The following is a 22,138-nucleotide window of genomic DNA, read 5'->3' on the forward strand; positions in this document are numbered from 1 at the left end:
GTAGTTTATTCATCTTGAAGCAATCCTCTTTGGGTATATCACATTAATGCATCATAATCACACCATAATGTACAAGGTACAGTAAACATGGTGTATTCTGATAATGAGCGAGCATCACAATGTCTTTGACCAGGCTGATTAATTTCGGTTGGGAGGGAATGCCATGGTGCTTGCCAACCAATCAGTTTGGCAGAATTAAGGGCAAACTTAACCATAGTATGGGTGACTTCTATGGAGTTGGTGTTTCCTTCCACTTTTCTAACACAACAGGATAGCAAAAACTAAAAGGAGGGTAGATCATGGTGGAGAGTGCATGAAGAGTTGAACAGTTTCGTGATGCTTTTTTTTTTAGGGGGCATACTCCTTCTACAAAACCACAAATCAGAAGCCAGGAAGGAGATCAGAAGACTTACAGCAATGACCCTCTCAGTACTAGCCACAGATCAGCTGCAGCAAACCTGAAAGAGTCAATCTCACTCTGACTTTCTCATTTTAACTTGGATCAAAGAACCTCTGCATCTTATACTTCTCCAATAAAAAGAATATAACTAGGTTTGGGAACCCTCTGTGAGGAATTGAAAGTGAAATCTTCCATTAACCCACCACGGGATTGCTAAATAATGTACTAAGACTCTGAACTTCTAACTACTTACATGGGAGCTCCCTGGATTTATATGAATAAAGTGTTAGCAAAAATGTACAAAAAAGGTACAAACAATGACTGCAGATGCTAGAAACCAGATTCTGGATTAGAGTGGTGCTGGAAAAGCACAGCAGTTCAGGCAGCATCCAAGGAGCAGTAAGATCAACGTTTCGGGCAAAAGCCTTATTCTTGATGAAGGGCTTTTGCCCGAAACGTCGATTTTACTGCTCCTCGGATGCTGCCTGAACTGCTGTGCTTTTCCAGCACCACTCTAATCCAAAAATGTACACACAAACTAGTGTTAGAGCACAGCCTAAATAATCAGCATAATAGATTTCTGGAGTTCAATCATCTTTACCCTTTTAAAATTCTTCTTACTGAAACCATGTGGAACCAAAGACTCAGTGCAGGAACAAGATCCTTCTTGACCTACTCAAAAGTACTAAGCAGCTTGAATGCCTCTAATATGACCCCCCATTCTGCATAACAACGGAAGAGGAAAGAGTATAAGAGAATGAGGATGCATGACAGTAATCAATTGGTGGGACAGCATATGTATTTGTCTTCATGTACTGGCATAAACAATTGAGGCACCCAGCCAATTTGGGAAAACTGTTTCCTCCAGTCTGCTCAGCACAGAAACTGGCATATATTTCAGACCAAGATTCAAACCAGAAAATTACGATTCATCGTTTACTGAGTGCCATGAGCTGGGAAATTTGCACCAAATATATATTTTTAAAAAAAAGAGTAGCTTGAAGAATTCAGACTGCTTCTGAACGGAAGTATAAGCTATTTTGGCTTTCACAGTTACAAAGTTATGAATATTCTGAGCAGCTTCCTCAGACAGGACCCAAAGCAGTAATTTTGCAGGATTCACTCTAAAGTAAGACTTCTGAATTATACAATGGCATGTTTTAAAAGCACTATTACAAAATAACAAGACGAAATCTGCTCTTTCAGAGGTAGAGGTTTTATTGCGTAAAACACTGGATAAAACTGTACTGCTTCAAAGACATCTTGCTTCTAACAGCGGAAAGAAAACAGTCATCGCTGAAAAACAACTTTTATACTTCTATACCAGAATAAAGTTCTGTCAACTGATGTATAATAAATAATGACCAAGAATAAACTTTAAATACAAAGTCATCTACTTGTTACAAGCAAGGCAACAAAATCCTCTACTCTATTGATCTCAGATCTCCTCCAAGATAGGAACTCCTTCATTTAGGAATGTAGACAATATCATGACCAGTTTCACACACTACAGAAGTACAGAGAAATGTTGACATGTTTAGATTTGTGAAGCATGATGTTATTCAGAATCTGACAATGTATCACTGCTGCTGTCACTTGTTTGTATTACAAGTTACAAATGTTCTGGAAAGGTCTACGTCAGAGAGAGAAAAAAAAGGGACAGTAGCACCTGACTAAATGGAATCAACGCACACGTCACAGAAAGGGAAATGTTTCCAGTGTCACAAACAGAATTATTGCCTGTCATCTGAAATGCTGAAAGACACAGAAGAATACTGAAAGATTTCAAAAGTGCAAGAATGGAATGTGTTTGCTAAGATACTGTAGGCGGCACACACTCACACATACACACGCACACACACACACACGAAAGCAAGCGACTGACACAGTCACCAAACACAGTAGTGCAGTTAATATCCTAAAGCTTACTACAGTCGTTCAGAAATGTTTAATAACATTTCGATCCCTTGCTGGGATCTTTAGAAACAGTTGCATTAAGTTTATCATCTGGATTTAAGTAAGGCAGTGAGAACTATACTAGAAAACAATAAAACCAGCTTGCTATACGCCAGATAGGTCTTAGTTAGCGACCTCAATTAAACTGTGGCTTCGGTTGGTTGACTTCCTAGTAGCCAGCATATGCAAACCTTACTTCTCTCTTAGCCTGAGATTTTATCCTTACCTCAGGTTAGTACTAAGCTTTTTTTTCTTATTTACACAAGTCATAGATTGCAGTTTCTGATTACTGTAAACTGCTTTAGGCAGAACAGAAGTTTTAAGGCCCTGGGATTTACTTTCTGCTCCCAGCCTACATGGAAAGATATTGACTTTTCAAGTCTGACTTATTTTTTCAGAAGACACTAATACTCATCTACCATTGGAAGAAGAAGCACCAGTTTTGCTTTTGATGAAGGAAGTAAGATTCCAAAGGCTATAAGCTTACTTGATTTCAATTTTCGGGCTGATTTTGTGTTGCTAAAAACCTTCATACATCATTTTCCTAGAATGATATAATCACGTCATTCATCACAAGCTTCTATTTCTTTAAAAGCTTCCTATATCATGATGAAATTAAACTCTGGAGATTCTGAATTGTACAAAAGCTAAAATTCATAAAAATACGCCACAAGTTCCATTGTTTCTATTTTACAAAATAAAACAAAGGAAAAAGACTGAACACTTCAACATTTTTTAAATACACACAGAGCAGGAAATTAAGGATGATTGGGCTTCTTCATCTTCTCTAATATTCAATAACATTTCAGGAAAAACCCTTTTTTGTCTTTCATGTTTACAAAAATTAGCAAATTGTTGCTCCTGGGGATTCTGCTCAAGTAAAAATCATGCTTATCCTTTGCTATAAACAGCCCACTTCCCACTAGTGCCCTCTACTGTCAGACTTAACATCTCTCAGTGCTCAGTAACACTCACCCCCACCTACCCCACCCTCTTCCCCAAAATCCCCTAACTCGTCTATAATTTGATTATTGATAACCTACTTCTCCACAGAAGAAAATTCCTTTAATTAAAGAAAGAAAAAAATGCTTTCTTCACTCCACTACCAACAGATTCCAAAAGAAATGGCTAACATGTTTGCATTGTGTTTTATTCTCTTCCATTGATTCATTTGGCTACAAATCGAAAAAAATGAAGATGTAACATCCCAACCCACTTTACTGTAGGTCACTACTGACCCTAGTTCACGGGCCGTCTAAGATTTCTTCTATAGTGCAGTTGCGACACCACTTGAATTGATTTTTTTCTACAAATGACAGCTCCAGTCAGACTGGCACCATGGCAGTCTACCAACACATCTCATTACTATGCTAAGCGAATGACAGCAGCTGGTGTCATATTATAAAGGTGTTTTCAACACTGAAAACACAGCCCCAGATCTTCAAGGCAATGCTAAATCATTCAGATGGTATCATTTTTCTGTTAAGAGCATTATTTTTGGACAAAGACCACTTTAAACTTTTAAATGTCCGGCTTTTAAGTAACTGATGACCTCCTCCCACCTTTTAGAACCACTTTATCCTCCCACCTGTGATGTTTCGAAGTACTTGTTGCTAGGTAACAGTTTGGCAGCCAGTTGGGAGGACTGGAAACTCTTGCTTTTATGTTCTATACTGTCGATCACAATACTGGGGTGTTTATTCTATATAGTTCACAAATTCTTTCCTTGGAATGCCACAAACATTTGCTCATTCTGAATGCATATCAAAAAAGCTCTGTAAAAACATATATTGCAAGTATTTATATTATTCCACTGCATTACTCTTGGTCCTGACTGGTTTCCACTGGCAGTTCACAAGAGCTCCCAGGTTTCACAACACTTGCTTCTTCTGAAATCCCAGGAGCTTCCGTTTCAACTCGCGAGCGCTTGAACCTGCGATCTGGGTACTGGCTGTTGTCAAAAGGCATGCGATGCACACACATAACGTGAGTCTTCAGGTTCCCCTTCTGAGAGGCACTGTATGGGCAGTATCTGCACTGGAAAGGCCTGTGACCTATAATGCAGGGAAAGATAAGAGTCTAGTTATTGTTCTGTAGTTCAAAAGAAACATATCAAATGTGGTATAATAGAGGAAGACGCGAAGTCCCATAACCTATTTATAAATATACTCAAGCATGTTATTTTAGAACAATCCCTTTTTTAAATATTGCATTTATTGCATTAAGTATTGCAATAAATGCATAGGAGCACACACTGCACTGTCACAAGGCTTTGAGGAGAGTGAAAGGGGCCATTTGCTGTCACATTAACTCTGCCAATGCAGCTCTTTTTAAATCTTTCTCATTCTGATATTTCAATATACAAAATTTTGGAGAGGTGGTTATAAGGAGAAAATAAAACATTGTAAAGTTGTTTTGGGGAAAAATAAAATGCTTGTTCGTATTGTAAATAAACTCTATTGAATGGGTGCAGTTCTATTTCGTTCACATTTCTGTAGTGCACTTATAAATATTCGACAAATACAGCTTTTAACTTACATTATTGATCATGCATCCAGTGCTCCAAGACAAGTGTCTACATATATGTATATTAGCCAAGTCTGCATAAATACCTGATATGCTATCAAAATAAATAAAGATTGCACATATTGAAAATTAACCCAGTGCTATTCTGTAATATAATTTTCAACTTGAGAGTTACACATTGGCAACACCCAATTTTTGAGCTCATCACAACCTGAATGTAATCTTTTAATTTCTACATAAAGAACAATGTTCAGTAAAAAAAAATCAATGGATTTACAGTTAAAATGGTGAATGTGAAGCCAAAGATTGAATGATGGCTGAAAGAGTAACATCTGCACAATATTCATTTTTGATCTTCTCTGATTATGTTAACCAGAATATATGCCTTCCAGCACTTAAATTCAGAGGTATTGGCTCAGCTCCCCTCTATTTTATTGCAAAAAAGTTGTGCAGATAATTTTGCACGTATACTTCAAGCAATACAGAATCATGTTTATTGTCCAATGGCCATATTAATAATATAACCTATGGTGTTAAATATTGAGAACATACCTATATTTTTATCCAAATATTAGTGACATATAACAGGAACAAGGAACCTCATTCCACTCATATGCCAACACATATGAGGTATTCTGTGTCTACAGGCTATTTTATGTCAATCATCTTTTTTAAAAAATGGTATAAAAATCCTAAAATCTCTTTTTTGGTTATATAAAAAATAAATACAAGTTTGAATTTTGAAGTTTTTCCTTTAAGTGATAGCGATGTACATCTAAGTGAAAGGCCTGCTTTGAAATACAAAGTTGTGACTCCATTGCATTATTCTATAAGAGGCTGTGCAAAATGAAAGGTGTCAGACTTTGCTTTTTTTTGTGGCCTGATACTGAAGCCGTAGCTGAGAAATGACAGATGTCTGCAACCAGCTGCAATGAAGCATGGTAAAGTTTCAGTCTAATCCACTTACTCCACTGCAGTCATGTGAACCAAAACAAATGGGCAGCTCCTTACATTATACAAAACACTGCAGTCTACTGATACTCTCTAATGTAACATAGCTGATTCTCCATCTTCTCAAAATTCAGAAGAAAATGTTTAGCAAACCCTCATGACTTACAGCTCATGTACTGTAAAACAGTTCTTTCCTACTTGCCTTTTACATACAATTCCTCCACCCCCAAAGAAAGGCTCCTTACGTCTTCATGGAAAATTGGAACCAGAACAACAAAAGAATACTAGGGCCATCTCTTTTTAAGACTCTGCAGAATAGAATTCATTGGGTCTCTGAGCTCAGAATTGCTTTGAAATTCTTCAGTCTGCAGGAAATTCTCAATCATAAATGTCATTGAGAACTGAGCGGCCTTTTGTAATATGACTCCATAATGTACCCGTCACAATGCTTTGTTAACACAACGCCTACATTTTCTCTACCATCTCCCCTGTGTGTGTGTGTGTGTGTGTATGTGTGTATCCTGCACAGTTTAAAAACATAGTATGGTTCGGTGAAGTAAATTGCGAGGCTTACTTTTGAACGTATTTGTCGTGCCAGCAGTTTTTTTTAAATGTATTGTGTTCTGCATGAGTTCAAGTTTCCCTCTTTTTACCCAAAATTCCCCAAGTGGAGATAAACAGAACAGTTTAACTGAATGAGCAAAGTATCACTTCCTGAGCAGCAAGTCCCCTCCACCCTGCGGCGTGTAGAGCAACAACCTTTTGAACTTTCCCTCCTCCAATCCTTGTAAGGGAAGAGTGAGGACATGAAGTCATATGGTTCTTTGTGCCAAGAGTTCAAACAGCTGTGAAACAGTGTTTCGGTACACATTCAGAAAAAAAACTACACAGTGGATTTGGCCTGTGGCACAACTGAATAAGATTTTGTTCCTTCAGGCTAAAACAACAAGAGCAGACAGAAAGAAATCTTAAGCTTTTCCCTAAAACTTACCGCAACAACCTTTGTGAAACCACATGACTGCCCTCACACAATTTCCCTTGTGTCTCTCAGGCTACTTCTGGCAGGAAGTCAGAATTACTGTTATATAAATTCCATTTGATGCCAGCACTACCATCTGTGAGTAAAGACTGCCTTACCTATGCCGAGCTGCAAAAAAAAAACGCTCTCCCAGAGATGAGTAAAAAAAAATTTGATTAATTTGCAGAATGCTTGTGATTTGCTCATATATTATTATAACTGCTCATCAGCACATGACAAATTCCCAGCACTCTGCAAAGGAACCCATTCAGCTTCAGCAGATTTTCACCAGCACCTGACAGACTGCAGCCCCACTAATGACTTTCAGCTGCTTACAAACAGTAATTCTATATTCAGGATAGCATGGAAAAAACTATCGAGAGAGGGAAAAAAAATAAAACAGCAGGATTTAGTCTATTTTATATACTCAGCTTTACATCAAACTGAGTTAACTCGTTCTGCACTGGGACCCTTGACACACCTCCACAAATACTGCTTCCTTCACAACAATAAAAAGGGTATGAGGAGGTGGTAGAGAGGCAAGAGAACTGGCAATCTCGCCTTGTCCTCAGCCCTTGCAAGATGCATTTACAATGCAGCTAATACAGTCAACAGATATCTTGGTCAGTGAACAATGCTTTTTTTTTTATTTTGCATGCTATTTCATTAAAAAAATAATTTTGAGATAACACCCTCCCGTCGTATCAGAGGCACTGTTGAAGATGAAAGCGTTAACATGTGCTGCTTCGTTTCCTTAAAAGCAATGGCGTGTATTTAAAGGCACAACGCAGTCATTGTGTGAATTCTTGAAACCGAAATGAAAAATCATTCTTCTCCATGCATATTAAACTGCCCTTCAATAAAACAGCAATACTCAAAATGCGAAATTGCCTTGTTTGAGCCACGCGCAGCTTATTACCAATCTCCTTTAAAAAGTGTTATCGCCCAAATTAAACATTAAGTGGCAGATCTAATTTAAGCCTTTTCAAACTGATGAAAAGAATTTTTGCCTGATTGTTTGTAGCTGTTTAACTTTATCTTCTTCTATGCAACACATAAACCTTGACACATCGCAGTGAATAGACCTTTTGTAATTGAACTGATTGATTGTGAGAACTTAGCACACTGTGTTTTCACTCAATATTATATGCCGTTCTGAAGAAAAAAAGCTGTAATCATTTTTTAAACTGGATCTTCATTATATTCCATATTTTATTTATACCTGCAACCACTAAATCATGCGTGTCCATCCAGTCACTGAAGATTCTGCTATAAGAAATCAACAGCAGCTTTGTGGGCCCTGTGGATTCAATACATATAGCTTAGCTATCTCGAATCTGAAGGGCTTATTTGTCTGCTTTAATTGAAATCACTCCATTCTCGAAAGTCAGTGGAGGACTTTGGGGTGGGGGGGAGGGAGGCTGGGAGAGGCCACTCCAAATAAGTTCCATTAATCAAAAAGCAGAGTCTAATGTAACTAATATTTTACAATTAGAGAAGACAAGATGGAGCTAAAAGCCATCTATCTCTCTTACACCACATGATCATCGATTCATAATCAGAAGATTGAGAGTCACAAAAAGATGCATTTACAAAAGGGGGGCTGGTCTGTGCACAAGATAATGAACAGGATGAGAAACAGCGGCTCTGAAGGCTGAGTAAAGATGACACAGTGCTTCAATGGTGACAGATGACACGGAGATGAGTACTGATACCTGACAGACAGCGAGTGATGACTGCAGTCCTTTCCCACCATTATGATCCTCAATTATCTCAGTAGGGCAAAAAACAGAGGCTCAGCCGTCATCTCACTCACAGGCTTGAAGAATATGCAATTGTGCCAGGCTGCTTGTAAGGAACACTTTTTCACAATTTTATCAGTGCTATATTGGTTCTGTAGTTTTAATGTCAGTATTCATGATCGGTGCGAGGTAGACTGGGTGCAGTACTATGTATTCCTACTCTAGCACACGGCTTGATTGCAGATAGGACTGTTTTTTTCTCACAGCACCATCTGCAGGTATAAAGACCGCGATGCTGTGCTCCTTCAGATTACACTTGCCATTCAATGTTGCACAGGACACTATATAGACAGTCGACTCTCAGAATTTAATCTGCTGACTACATTTTAATGCAGAAAAGTAAAGAATCTGCTCAGCACTTTTACAAGTGTGTGAATAAGTCTGAATATCTTACTCATCCCTCTCATTCAACTGCTCCTCCCACTTGCACAAGAAACAGTTTGAAAATGTGAGATCGCAGCACTTGACCTCTGATTACTCTCCTTGAAGAGAGAAATGGTATTCTCAAGCTCTCGTCCCCAGTAAGGCAATCAGAAGCTGAAGCTGATGAAGACTACTTTTCTATACTTTTGTGTATGGTAAATCAGCTATACGCAGGCTGGGATTTAAGTCCTTTCCCCAGCTGTGTGGAAGGGATTAATTTTTGAACATCTTAGCTCCTGACCACAACTTGTTATATTCCTGGCAGCCATAATTTAATGGCAACGAATCGTGGAATTATCACAGCACAGAAAGAGGACAGTCGGCCCACTGTGGTTCGTTGAGTGACCATTATGACTCCATGCCATTCTTCTTTCCCATTACCTTTCACATGGCTCCTTTTCATGTAATTGTCTAACACCATTTTAACGCTATCAGTTGAACCTGTCTCCACCTCACTCTCAGGCAGTGCATTCCAGACCTTAACAATTCAATGGGTGAAAATGCCATTTTCTCAGCGCTTTTACTTCTTTTGTCAATTATGTTTAATTGGAACTCACCTTTTTCTCACTCATTTCACATGTCTTCATGATTCTGTATACCTTTCTCAGATTTACTCTCAGCCTTTCTTCTCCAAGGTAAACAATCTTAAATGCTCAAATCCATCTGTAGAACTGAAATTCTTCCTCCCTGGAACCATTCTCATGAAGCTGTTTTGCTCTCTTTCCAATGTCCTTGCAACTTTCCTAAAATGTGGCACCCAGAACTGAATGCAATACTCCAGCTGAAGCCAAACTAGTGCCTTATACAAGTTCAGCATAAGTTTCTTTATCTTGTCTCTATTGTATACTAATTCTGTTAATATAGTTTGGATTACTGTATGCTTGATTAACTTTTCTCTCAGCCCGTCCTGCCACCTTCAAGTCTCATGCATGTACATGCCTAATTCCTCAGTTCCTGTATCCCCTTCAGAACTGTCGGCCCTTTGATGAATATTGCCTCCGGGTTCTTCCCACTAAAATTAATTACTTCAACTTTTTCTACACTGAAATTCATCTGCCACTACTTTACTAGTATTGTCAACAACAATAACTTGCGTTAGATATTATTTTTATAATTAAATGTTGTAAGATGCTACAAAGGCATTTCATGAAACAGAAGTTGACCCCTGCTGCATAAGGAGATATTAGAACAGGCAACTAAAACTTAGTCAGGGGCAGTTTTACTGAGTATCTCACGGAGGAAAAAGAGGTTGGTAGGCCAAGAGGTTGAGGGATAGAATTCCACAACTTAGGATGTTAGCAGATGAAGGAATACTGCTTAAGAAAGAACGGTGAAAATCAGAATGCACAAGAAGTCAGTCATAGAGTTATAGTATTGATGGAGGTTATAAAGACAGGAAGGGGTGAGATGATGTAGGGACTTGGGTGTATGGATGAGAATTTTAAAATTGACCCATTACCAAACCAGAAATTAATAAAGGATTGGGGTGATAAATGTGTGGAATTTTGTGCCAGTTATGCTAAGAGTAGCAGAGATTGTATAGTTACTGTTTATGTAGCATGGAAGATATGAGGCTGGATACGAAATGTTTAAGATATTCAAGATTTAGAGGCATAAATTTGAGGTGCAAATTAGATGAGGCTCGATTTTCCAAAAGATAACTGAGGTTCTACTTAGAAATTCAGAAATCATAGCCTGATGATATCTTTGGCATCTTGATGAAATATTAACTTCCTGTCAGAGGGATGTGTGTATTGTATACAGCCTGGCAATAAGACTATGGAATGAGGGTCTGACTGACCTGTAGAGGAAAAGTGCTTATTGTAGTACTGCTTGTGTTGCAGGAGGAACCGGAGATCATCCCAGTACCTAGCATAGGTGCTAATGCTTCCCTACCTTCGAGTTCCTCACCAATTACAATGGCACCTTCCACACGATCCCTGATTACCTTCAGAGCCCATTGACTGCTGGAGATCATTCCATAATGCCACCTCCTACTGATCAGAAATCTGGCCAGGCATCAGAAGAGACTGTGGGAGTTTTTACTTCATTAAGGACCTGCTGTTAAGGTTGGCATGACATTCACCTGCCCAACTTTGAATTTACTGCCCACTACTGGTTTCACCCTCCCCATTCTCCCCAGCTTCTCCCACTATGAAAACCCAAGACCACTATTTTGTAGGAATGGAAATGTGCCGTAATATTCTACAGGCAAGGTAAATGTGACCTTTAAGATCACACTGTCATTCTCAAATCATCCAGAGTTAATTGTTGTTTGTTCTAGGAATTCTGCAAATGGAAATGCACATGTCAATTTTAAGCTTCAACTGAGAAACATGCAGCATTTTCAGATAGCTTTCCATCTGCAACATATTGCGAGACCTGTGTAAGAGCATTGTCTTATGTTTCATTTTTCATATTTGCTGTTAGGAGCAAAGCAATATACAGTCTAAAACTGGTAGGAATTCACCCAGAGTAGATCCTTTTACAATCCACATAAACATAAATACAAAAATATTGGACAGGTCAATAATTTCTTAAGACCAGTGTCTTTCTCTAGAATTTTGAGAATTATATTTATCCAGTAATTTTGTCAGGGTTTTTCTGTGAGTCTTTTTTAACACTATTAGTATCAGGCACTATGCTTTCTGATGGAAGTTGACACTAATGGAGTTAAAAAGACATTATTTTATGTCAGGGTACAAATGTAATGCGATGGAGCATGCCCTCAGATTCATCCATGGATGTTGAATGCACTATGCAGTGCACTAATATACAAAAATACATAATAAAACATTTGCAACACATTTGCAGATAATTTTTCCTTAAGATTACAGTCGTCGATCGTTGTGTTTCATGTGTCAGGGCTGACTTCCTTTACAAATGGTCTATAGGGCCACCTTGTGGGAGTGAAAGAAATGCCAGCTACAGCGCTGATGAAAACTGCTGCTGAATAATTGACTGAGGAGACAAGTTCACCCAGGGGTCACCCATCTGTAGGGTTAATACTGTTTACACAGTTGGAATCAGGTTCATCACATGCCTGGTACCAAATGTATATAATTTCCAGCTTAAACATTTAAAGTTCGTCAAATATGCCCCATCTGTAGCTTCATGACATATGAAGAAAACTGCAGTTTAGCAAGGCTTTTATTAATCTACTTAAAATGGTCTCTCCAATTAATTAGGATTAAGAGGACAAAAAGCAAAGCAGGTGTTAAGATATGAAGGCTGTCAGTCCAGAGCAAGAGAACAATACAAGTAACAGAAGACTAGGCTTGAACAAAGGGCGTACATAACAAAAACATAGTAGAATCAAAGACAACATACAGTCAGAAAAGGGTCATAAAGGTAAGCATAAAATGAATAAGAAAAAAAATCTCTGTATTAGGCAGTGGGAAAATACTTACAAAAGAAGAGTTATGTAAATGATAAGGTACCACTAGCTTTCGAACATCTGTTTGTGAAGGATTCTGCAATTGTTTTCCACCGTCTAATCATCCCTTGATCAGAGCTTGATGAAGACTGCTGGGGAAGGGGAGATGGCAGGATTGGATTTATTGCCTAGTTGTTCAAACTTTAGCAAGGAAAAGAAGATTGCTAAGGGGCCAATAGTAGTTGGGATTAGCACAATATTATTCCTGAAAAAGTAGCAAGTTTTATACTATTCACTCTGATTTCTCCTTAACTATCCTAATGCCTATGTCATCCGGTGTCATTCAGTCCAATTCACTGTCATCGACTTTATTAAGTGTCGTAAACTGATAGTATCTGACCCCCAAGTATGTCTCCACATCACCCTGTTTTCCAATGATTTTCTGAGTCATGAAGACTGGTATAATTGTGTTATCTCTCATTGAACAGAGTCAATTGTTACATGGTGGCAGGAAGCTGTTTAGCTTGTTGAGCCTAGGCTACTTCTCTGCCAAAAACAATTTAGCTAATGCCACTCACACACCCTTTCCCCATAGCTGTACAATGTTGGTTCTTCCTGACGCTTAACCAATACTCTTTAAAAGTCATGATTGATCAATGACAAGGGGACAATATTTGACATTAATGCAAAATCAAAATATTGTATTTACTTGAAATCTATAGTAAAAATATCAAATTGATCGGAATACTCAGCAAGTTAAGTAGCATCTGTGAAGAGTGATCCTGAGTTCTGTTCACGGATGCTGCTTGACTTGCACAGCATTTCTAGCATTTTCTGTTTTTTATGTTTGTTCAGTATTTGGTTTAGGTGCCACTGGATTTATAAAGAGTACAACTGGCCAGAGGAGTCAACTTGTGAACACAGCTCAGTGACTTCAGCTGGAACTGTGAATATCAACTGTGGGCAGGCAGTAACTTGGCTGTATTATCTACCTGCTGGCATTCACCATCAAACCTCATGGGTGAACTGAGAACTTGAACTGAGCTTTCAAAGGGCAATGTCCAGCTGTGAAACTGTAGCCAACAGGAGAGGAGAACATTGCCAAAGAAGAAAATGAAAACTTGATAGGATCCAATCACAGTATTGCTCATGCATTCAGGTGTTGAAGACTTAGAATAGCACAGCCAATAAAACCATGTTATCAAATGTACTCACAACCTGATATTCATATTTATGTGATACATGGTTTACACCCACATATATACCAAAATTAATATTCTTTAGTCTACAAGTGAAAGTTTCTATAAGCTGTACACAGAGTAAAAAAGTAGCTGGAAGGCTGGTGCAATTGATAAATTTTATATGATGTCGATACTTTGCTTTAAATTGTGTTATTGCTGGTAAAAGGGGTGAACAGTTCAGATGGAACATTTCTTGTTCAAACCACACTTTTTTTTGTAGAACAACATTACAACAAAATGATGAATCTCTCTCTGAAGTGTTTAGAAAAACTATCTGCGCCATTATGTTGCCAGGTATGGGAGGTTTGAGTTATAAAGAGAAGCTGGATAGGCTGGGACATTTTTCACTGGAGCTTATGAGGTTGAGAGGTGACTTTAGAGAGGTTTACAAATCATAATTTGGAGATGCCGGTGTTGGACTGGGGTGTACAAAGTTAAAAATCACAACACCAGATTATAGTCCAACAGGCTTAATTGGAAGCACTAGCTTTCGGAGCGCCGCTCCTTCATCAGGTGATTGTGGAGGACACAATTGTAAGGCACAGAATTTAAAGCAAACCCTATAAATATAAGACCCAATGCAGCAGTGCTTCACAGGAGGCTCCAAAGAACTGAAGGTGTCACCTAGATAGGGAACAAAATGTCTGCAAATCAACTTCCCAGCTCAGCGAACATACCCATAACAATGATAAATAAATATCTATCCAGTGTAAAGAAGGAGCACTGTCCTTAAAGACGTAAGCAGGCGCTAAGCAATGCTTCAGAAAAAAGTATGTTTTTATTTGTTCATGGGATGTGGACGTTGCTGGCTAGGCCAGTATTTAATGTCCATCCCTAATTACCCAGAGGCCCATTAAGGGTCAGTCACATTAATGAGGATCTAGAATCACATGTAGGTCAGACTAGGTAAGGATGGCCAATATTTTCCTTAAAGGACATGAATAAAAGAGATTGGAACATTAAAAAAAGCAAAGGATGGCCTAGAAATTGAAAGGAAAAAAATAGGCAAAAGAGGAAGCAAGCTAGAAATATAAAAATAGATATTTAAAATGGTAAAGAGATAATGATTGAACTTTTTTCCGAGAGAAAGTGAGACCAGAGAATTAATGATGAAAAATAAGGAAATGGCAGATGAATTAAACAGGTGTTTTGTATCAATCTTCACTATAGAGGATACAAAAACATTCCAAAACAGCAGTAAATCAGGAAGTGGAAGGAAAGGGGGATCTCAGCAAAATCACAATCAGAAGTGGCACTGAGTAAATTATAGGAGCTATGGGCTAACAAATGCTTGCACCCTGATGGCCTTTGTCCCAGGGTCTTAAGAGGAGTGACTCGTTAAATAGTTGGTGCATTAGTTTCTACTCTCCCTCGATTCAGCACTTGTACAATTTGTCATTGGGAAAGTATTAGGGGCCTTTAAAGCAGGGCATTTGGATCCCAGGTAATGAAGCAGAGTCAGAACGTGGTTTTGTGAAAGGGAAAGCAACAATTGGGTGGTAAACAGGAAGCTGAGATTAGGCATAAATGGATCTTTTTCACGTTGGCAAGATGGAATGATGGTATGGCATTGGGATTGGTGTTGGGACCTCAACTGTTTACAATTTATCTAAATGACTTGGATGAAGGGACAAAAGGTATTTTTGCCAAATTTGCTGAAGATAGATAGGAAAGAAAGTTGCGTAGATGACATGAAGAGACTAAAAAGAAGATAATAAATAAGATTAAGTGAATGTGCAATATTCTGGCAAATTAAGTATAATGTGGGAAAATGCAAATTTGTCTATTTGCAGGAAATTTTAAAAAAATTATCTAAATGTCAATCTCTGAGAAGTCTAAGAGATCTGCGTGCTCTTGTGTATGCACAAGGAAAGCTAATCGAATATTATCATTTATCACAAGGGGAATTGAATATGAAAGTAGAGAGGTTATTCTTCAGTTATGCAGTTATACAGACCACATCTGGAGTACTGTGTACAGTATTGGTCACCTTTTTTAAGGAAGCGTGTAACTGCTTTGGAGGCAGTTCAGAGAGGGTATGACTTGGACATGCTGGTGTTGGAGTGGGGTGGACAAAGTTAAAAATCACACAACACAGGAGACGCACTCTGAAAGTTAATGCTTCCAAATAAACCTATTGGACTATAACCTGGTGTTGTGCGATTTTTAACTAATACCTGGAACGGGTAAGTTTTCTTATGAGAAAAAGATTGGACAGTTTGGGCTAAGATCTACTGAAGTTTAGAAGAGTAAGAGATAACCTGATTGAAGCATATAAAATCCTGAGAGGTCTTTGCAGGATATATATGAAGAGACTGTTCCTGGATTACTTGACCCTGAGACATTACCATCATGCTACTACCACCCTAAAAGTGAGCCTATCTATTTGACCATGATGTATACAAGTGCAAAGCATAGTGTCATGTGACAGGTACTAGGGGAGCACAATATAATGAAATGTACCACTTGGCATAATATAAACAGGTAAATAATTTTAATGATAATATGGTTGTGATTGTACCTGGTACACATGCAGACAATTTTATAGCTCCTTATTTTATGATAATAACAAAACAATGAGAATACATGATACAACAATACCAGATTTATTTTAGTTTATTTGACTATTTTTGTTATTCTGTTTTTGAGCTTTTCTGTATTGAGATCTCCCCATTACTGCTTCAATATGGACCTGACACTTTTCATCACATAGCAAGCAGGAAAGATTTTAAAGAGGAAAAATATGCATGACCTAAGCAAAATGCATGAAGTGAAAATGTACTCATTAATAATCTGATATGGTACTTGGATCTATATTATATATTTTAAGTACAATAGACATGGGAAATGGACTATTTTACATAAGAATTTCACACAGAAAAATATCACAGATGAACTAACTAACTTCTGATTATTTTTATATCCCCTTTTGAATTAGATGCACATGTGGTTATCTGTGTAGTGTTCAACTGTTCCATGTTTTATGATGTGAATCTGGCAACCGATTTATGCTCACTGTGCTTGGTTTATTAAGCTTGCATGAAGAGTCATGGCAAAGTAAACAGTCAACACAGAAGCTACCAGAAGCTACAAGAAGCTAGAACTGGGATAAGCATACACAGACATTCTGCGATTGCAGAAATGTTTTAAAATGCTTGTATATAAACTTGTTGCACTCATAGGAACTAATGTCAGCTCTGCACTAAGATATGTAATATATCCATAGTTGAGAAGGATATGAAACCTAATTTTAAACCACTGTTAATCTGACAGGAAGAAAAGAAGTGCTGGAACACCCAGTGACTGTTTGTTCCATCTTCTGTTTGAGGAGATTCCTTGCCTTTTCTCAAAGGTGACCTGCAATGTACAGTAGTTGGAACCAGCACATTGTTCTCCCATACTGATGTGCTGCAGTCACATTAAACTGTCAGTCATATTTTAAAAATGTAACAAAGGCAAATGAGCAAATATACAACCTTCCAAAGGTTGTATACTCAACTTTGTTTCTCTCTCCAAAGGTGCTGCCAGATTTGCTGAGTTTCTCCAGAATTCTGTGTTTGTAGCATACAATCTATGTGGTCACAAAAAGCTGCAGGGAGTGGGCTACACCATCAGATACCAGTTCAATCTTCTTAAGGACAACTTTTGACTTACTAATATAAAGATCAAACATAGCTGCCAGGGAATTAATTTGCTAAATTAAGCCATTTTAATTTTAAAAAATCTTTTAAATGATCCAGACACAGGTAAATGTAATCTCCATTTTTGGTTTGTCAATAATGTGATGGAAAAGGATTGGGTATAAAGAAGGAATGTAATTGAACAAAGCTTCAGTAATATTCATGTGAACACTGCAAAGCTTGAGTGTTTTTTTTTAACAGGCAAATTAGATTGTATGATTTCTGACTGTATAGTTACACCGACTGGAGAGAGAAAAGGTCTTTCCATATGCCAGTTACAAACATGTCCTTGCACTCAGATGGTAATTCAACCAAGGACTTTATAAGGTAATACTGAGAGCTGATTGACCTAGTGGGTCTGTAGGTTTATATGAATAATTAAAATTTGCTGCAGGGAATGATAGATTTTATGGTGAACTAATTACGAACAATAATCATTGGTTGTATTAATAGACTGTGATATTCCATGTTTGTAATGCAAATTACATACCTTTTGTAATGCATATTATGTTTTAACTTTGTAGATGATGAGTTCAGATAATTCAATCTCATAATTTTACCAAAAAGGTAGGATTTGTACATGATTAAATAGCACATTCCTGCTGCTGTCACCATGCATCTCTGTATGTCATTTGAATAATTAAGCAAGGTTACCTTCAAATAAAAACAACTGAGAGTATAAGGTTGTTACATTAACTGATACGAAAGCAATATATGGACGTTACTTGAATTCCAAACCAAAAGGCAGAAAATGCTAGAAATACTCAGCAGGTCTGACAGCATCTGTAGAGAGAGAAACAGGGTTAACATTTCAGGTAGATGCCACTGAATTCTGAAGAAATGCCATTGGCGTGAAACATTGAGCAGGATTTTATGGGAAACTGTGCACCCTGGCCAACTGCCTGAGCTATAAGTTTGAGGGAGGGGACGTTCACCATCCCAATGTCTGTCCTTCAACAAGTTAACTGTGGTAGGAACATTAATCGCTTTAAGGCAAGAGAGATACCCTTATCTTGGAATGAAAACCAGCCAAAGATGGCCAGAAGTTCAGTAATTCTCTCAGTGACTGTGGTAGACACAGCTGGATAAAGTCAGTCCCAACAGACTGAGGAGCTCAGGGTGGAGAGCTGGCCAGTTCAAGTGGTTATGTGTATGAGGGTGGAAGGGGGAATGACCTGATTGATGAACGGAGTAGGGGCCTAGTTGCCCATGGACCCAGAGGTTGCTCAAAGATGTATCTCCTCTCCCCTACCTCTTTTTCTCCCACTACCTCCCCCCTCCCCCTACGCCCCTCCCCTCCACCCCCAATCCTGACTGACATCAGCCCACATAGCCAGAGCTTGTCATCCGACCATTTTTAAAGTTACCAGCAGGTGGCAAGATGAGACCCTGAAATGCTGTCTCCTTGCCATCCCCAGAAATCCTCAGATTTGTCCCGAATGACAGGGAAACGCGAAGTCTATCCCATTAACTTTGTTCTCCACAGATGCTGCCTGACCTGGTGATTATTTGCAGTGCATTTTGTTTACTTTCTGTTACACTCAACAACAAGATATCCAGGTAAACAACTTGAGATTTAATTTTTCATAGTGTACAGAAAAACAACTTGCAGATAATGTCACATTAGAATCTGAATACTAAACACACAGTGAAAAGTAAAGTAGGAACACGACTGTCTTCCAAGTGATGCTGTTCATTTTTTATATTTTGAGTTATCAATGTAGTACTTTAACATTGGCCTCGAAGGGAAAGCACAGAATCCTGTGCTTCAAGAATGCATTAAATACCATGGCTGCATTTTAATAGTTACCTCTGAAACACTTATCATCCTGTTCATTTAGAACCTCTAGAGTTTAAATGAAATGCTTCTCAATTACAGGCGGTTACCAGTCCTTATGTCAGGATCTCTTAGTGTCACCAAGTGCTTTGTTTTCATTCAGAAACTTCTTATGGAATAGCAGCATGAAATAATTTGTTTCTTACCATGAAAACTAGTAGAATTCTTGAGCCCTTTTAATCAGCTCTGGTCTTAAATTTTAATTATCCTAAAGATGCTATTGAAACAAACTGTGCATTACTTAAACCTGGACATAATGCACCAACATCAACAAAACAGGGAAGATGCCTTCAGTGCCCTAGGCAACAGGCAGTTGGGTAAGGTTTCCATCATAATTAATGACATCCCATTTCAAATATTATTTACAAAAATGACCTTACACTGCATTTTGTTTTAGAAAGGCATCTGCTAAGAAACCCCGGCAATGTCAATTAAGTATTTATTCCATTCTCATAATGGCAATAAGAGACAGAGTGGAAGTGAATGTCTTTGAACTCCAAAGAAATGGTTTTAAAGAAGCATAAATAGTACATTAATTTTGCAAAAGTCTGAATAGTTCATCATTTTCTGACTATTCACCACAAAACAATATTATTCTAAACACTGCAGATGGAGGATCAAGGGAGATGGCAACTAATTTTTTTTAAACATACTTATATATTTCCACTTCAGTAAACTTCTGCTTGCTGTCAACAGGCATTTGTAAAAGAAGACAGTGTAATAACACTGCTTCACCAGTGAATTGGACACTTTCCTGCAGAATTCATCATATGTAACTCACTTAGCCCACATTTCTAGCAAGGAACAAGCTGATGCCATAAAAATTATGATAGCTACTAGCTACATCTAATTTCACCACTGTCACTGACTCAGTGCCCTTCATATGTAGCAAGAGAAAGGTGCCTCTTTATCTTATGGCTGCCCTCTGGTCACTGAAGGATTTACCATCATTTTAACAGCTATGATCTGCTAGCTACTACTTCTTATACCAATTTATATTGTAACACAATTCCACCATAAATTTAAGAGAGCTTCTTTTTAACTCATTCCCTGTTGACTATTATATGTGTTTTCTTCTTGGAAAGGTTCATAGTGTCACTGATATGATCCAGACCTGAAAACAAGCTCAAAGTTGATGGCTTATGACACAGTCAGAGACAACTGGTGAAGAAATTTTAAGTACCTCAGAGGAAGTAATTCTTTAAAACCTTTGTTTTGAAGTTGAGTATAAAATATATACCCTTCATTTGCAATGACAAGTGAAAATCCAAAGACTCTGGAATAAACAATTCTCCTTCACAATTATTCATTAAAAGATCATAAATGATTTTGGATGTATGCAGTGTGTAAAGAACAAATGGGTTGGTTTTTGAACTGGTTTGATATACCTTGATCAGCAATACAGTATTACAAGACAGGATAAGTTTTAAGTTGTTCTGTGATATCTTTCTTTGTGCTTTTCCTATATTGGGCTGTCTAAAGCTTCACATAAAGGTGAACTAATTCTGTAAATTAGCAATGGTCAGAGTGTTGTTCCTACTCAACCAGAGAGGTCATTGTGAAAGTATATTGCTCATCCCTCAATTGGTTGTTGGATATTGGTCCAGAATTTGTTGGAACAGGGTTTCTCACAGTATGCCCCGTATTTTAGATTCTTTTCTGTTCCTTTCAGGTTGAAATTTCTTTGCATTGTAAATTTTTGGAAATGCAAAGCCAATGTGGCATTGGTGAATGATAGCAAAGCTGCTCAACCCCTTAACAAATGCGATTTATATAAAAAGAAATAGAAGATTTAGAAAAAACCTAAAAAAAGGGCAAAGTAGGATCAAATTAGATACAGAAATAAAAATAGGGAGGAAAGATCGGAGTAAGTGGGAGATTAGACAAAAAATACAATTTTAAATTTTTAAAAGTTTGAAGAAAATTTATAACCTGCAGGCCTGAGACTCCATGGTTTCATCTGTTCAATTTTCTAGGCTGGAAAATTTAAGAGGCATTGATGGAACTTAAGAACCCTTCCAATTATGATATTTATGTTGTTATGTAGGGTTGGTGACAATTAGCCACGGCACATTCGCCGCTGCCGATTAGCCACTGCCGGTTCGCCACCAGCGTTTCTCCACTGGGGTCGTTTGACCTCTATTCGCCACCAGGAATATATATATGTAGTGATTGTTTTCCCTCCTGCCTGTTCTTTCAAACTTCTCAGTCCCCTTTATTTATACAACAACATAGTACATATTGATAAAACATGAGGTGAAATAAAAATCATTTTATTGGTTTATACATAAAAATGAGTTACAAACACTTGCGGTGGTGAAGTGTCCTCGGCGGTGGAAGGGCAGTGGCTAATCGGCAGCAGTGAATGGTCCCATCCTGTGTTAGTATGTAACAGCCCTTACTTTTTATAGTGAGTTAAAAAAAATCCAGCGATTTTTCTAAAACTTGTGGGGAGATTATTAACGAGCCCCCATTTTCACAAAACTAATGGTCCAAGAGGGCAAATTTGTTCAGCAATTTGTGGCAGTTCACGACTTGGTGTATTTCTTCCTTGCCAATAAAGTGCTGCACTGTTTACTCAATAATAACAAGTGCATTAAAACTTGCTGTTACTTTGCAAGCAAATCTGGGCCTTTAAAAAAATGAAACAAAGAAACAAAGCCTGTAGCTGGACACTACTTTGGAAATAATGCTAATTCTTATTTGTTTCCACTGGGTTATGCTTTTAAAATCTGTCAATTTAGTTATTTTTGTGACTTCATAATGATATTTTAGTGGTTTTAAGGTCTGAAAAATAGGATGATAGTAAGAGACAGATTCTTTCTGTCTGTCTATCAACTGGCTGGCTAGATATTGATCATCTTGTGAATCTTGATGGCACGAAATATAAATCACAAGTCCATTAACTTACTAACACATTCAATTATG

General features: G+C 37.9%; 1 protein-coding gene across 8 annotated transcripts in view; it reads right to left on the minus strand.

Annotated features, from left to right (window-relative positions):
* Positions 1-1,600: 1,600 nt before the first annotated feature.
* The window catches only part of znf536 (zinc finger protein 536), a 579,146-nt gene continuing 558,608 nt past the window's right edge, over positions 1,601-22,138 (minus strand). For 6 of the 8 annotated variants that reach the window (XM_043706853.1, XM_043706851.1, XM_043706856.1 and 3 more), the window contains one exon: positions 1,601-4,410. In XM_043706853.1, the coding sequence (XP_043562788.1) occupies positions 4,175-4,410 (236 nt within the window). In that variant the 3' untranslated portion in view covers positions 1,601-4,174. The remainder of the gene's footprint in view (positions 4,411-22,138) is intronic. The other 2 variants (XM_043706857.1, XM_043706854.1) reach the window with 1 other exon arrangement.

The sequence above is a fragment of the Chiloscyllium plagiosum genome, chromosome 17 (assembly GCF_004010195.1).
Source record: "Chiloscyllium plagiosum isolate BGI_BamShark_2017 chromosome 17, ASM401019v2, whole genome shotgun sequence".
Taxonomy (NCBI): domain Eukaryota; kingdom Metazoa; phylum Chordata; class Chondrichthyes; order Orectolobiformes; family Hemiscylliidae; genus Chiloscyllium; species Chiloscyllium plagiosum.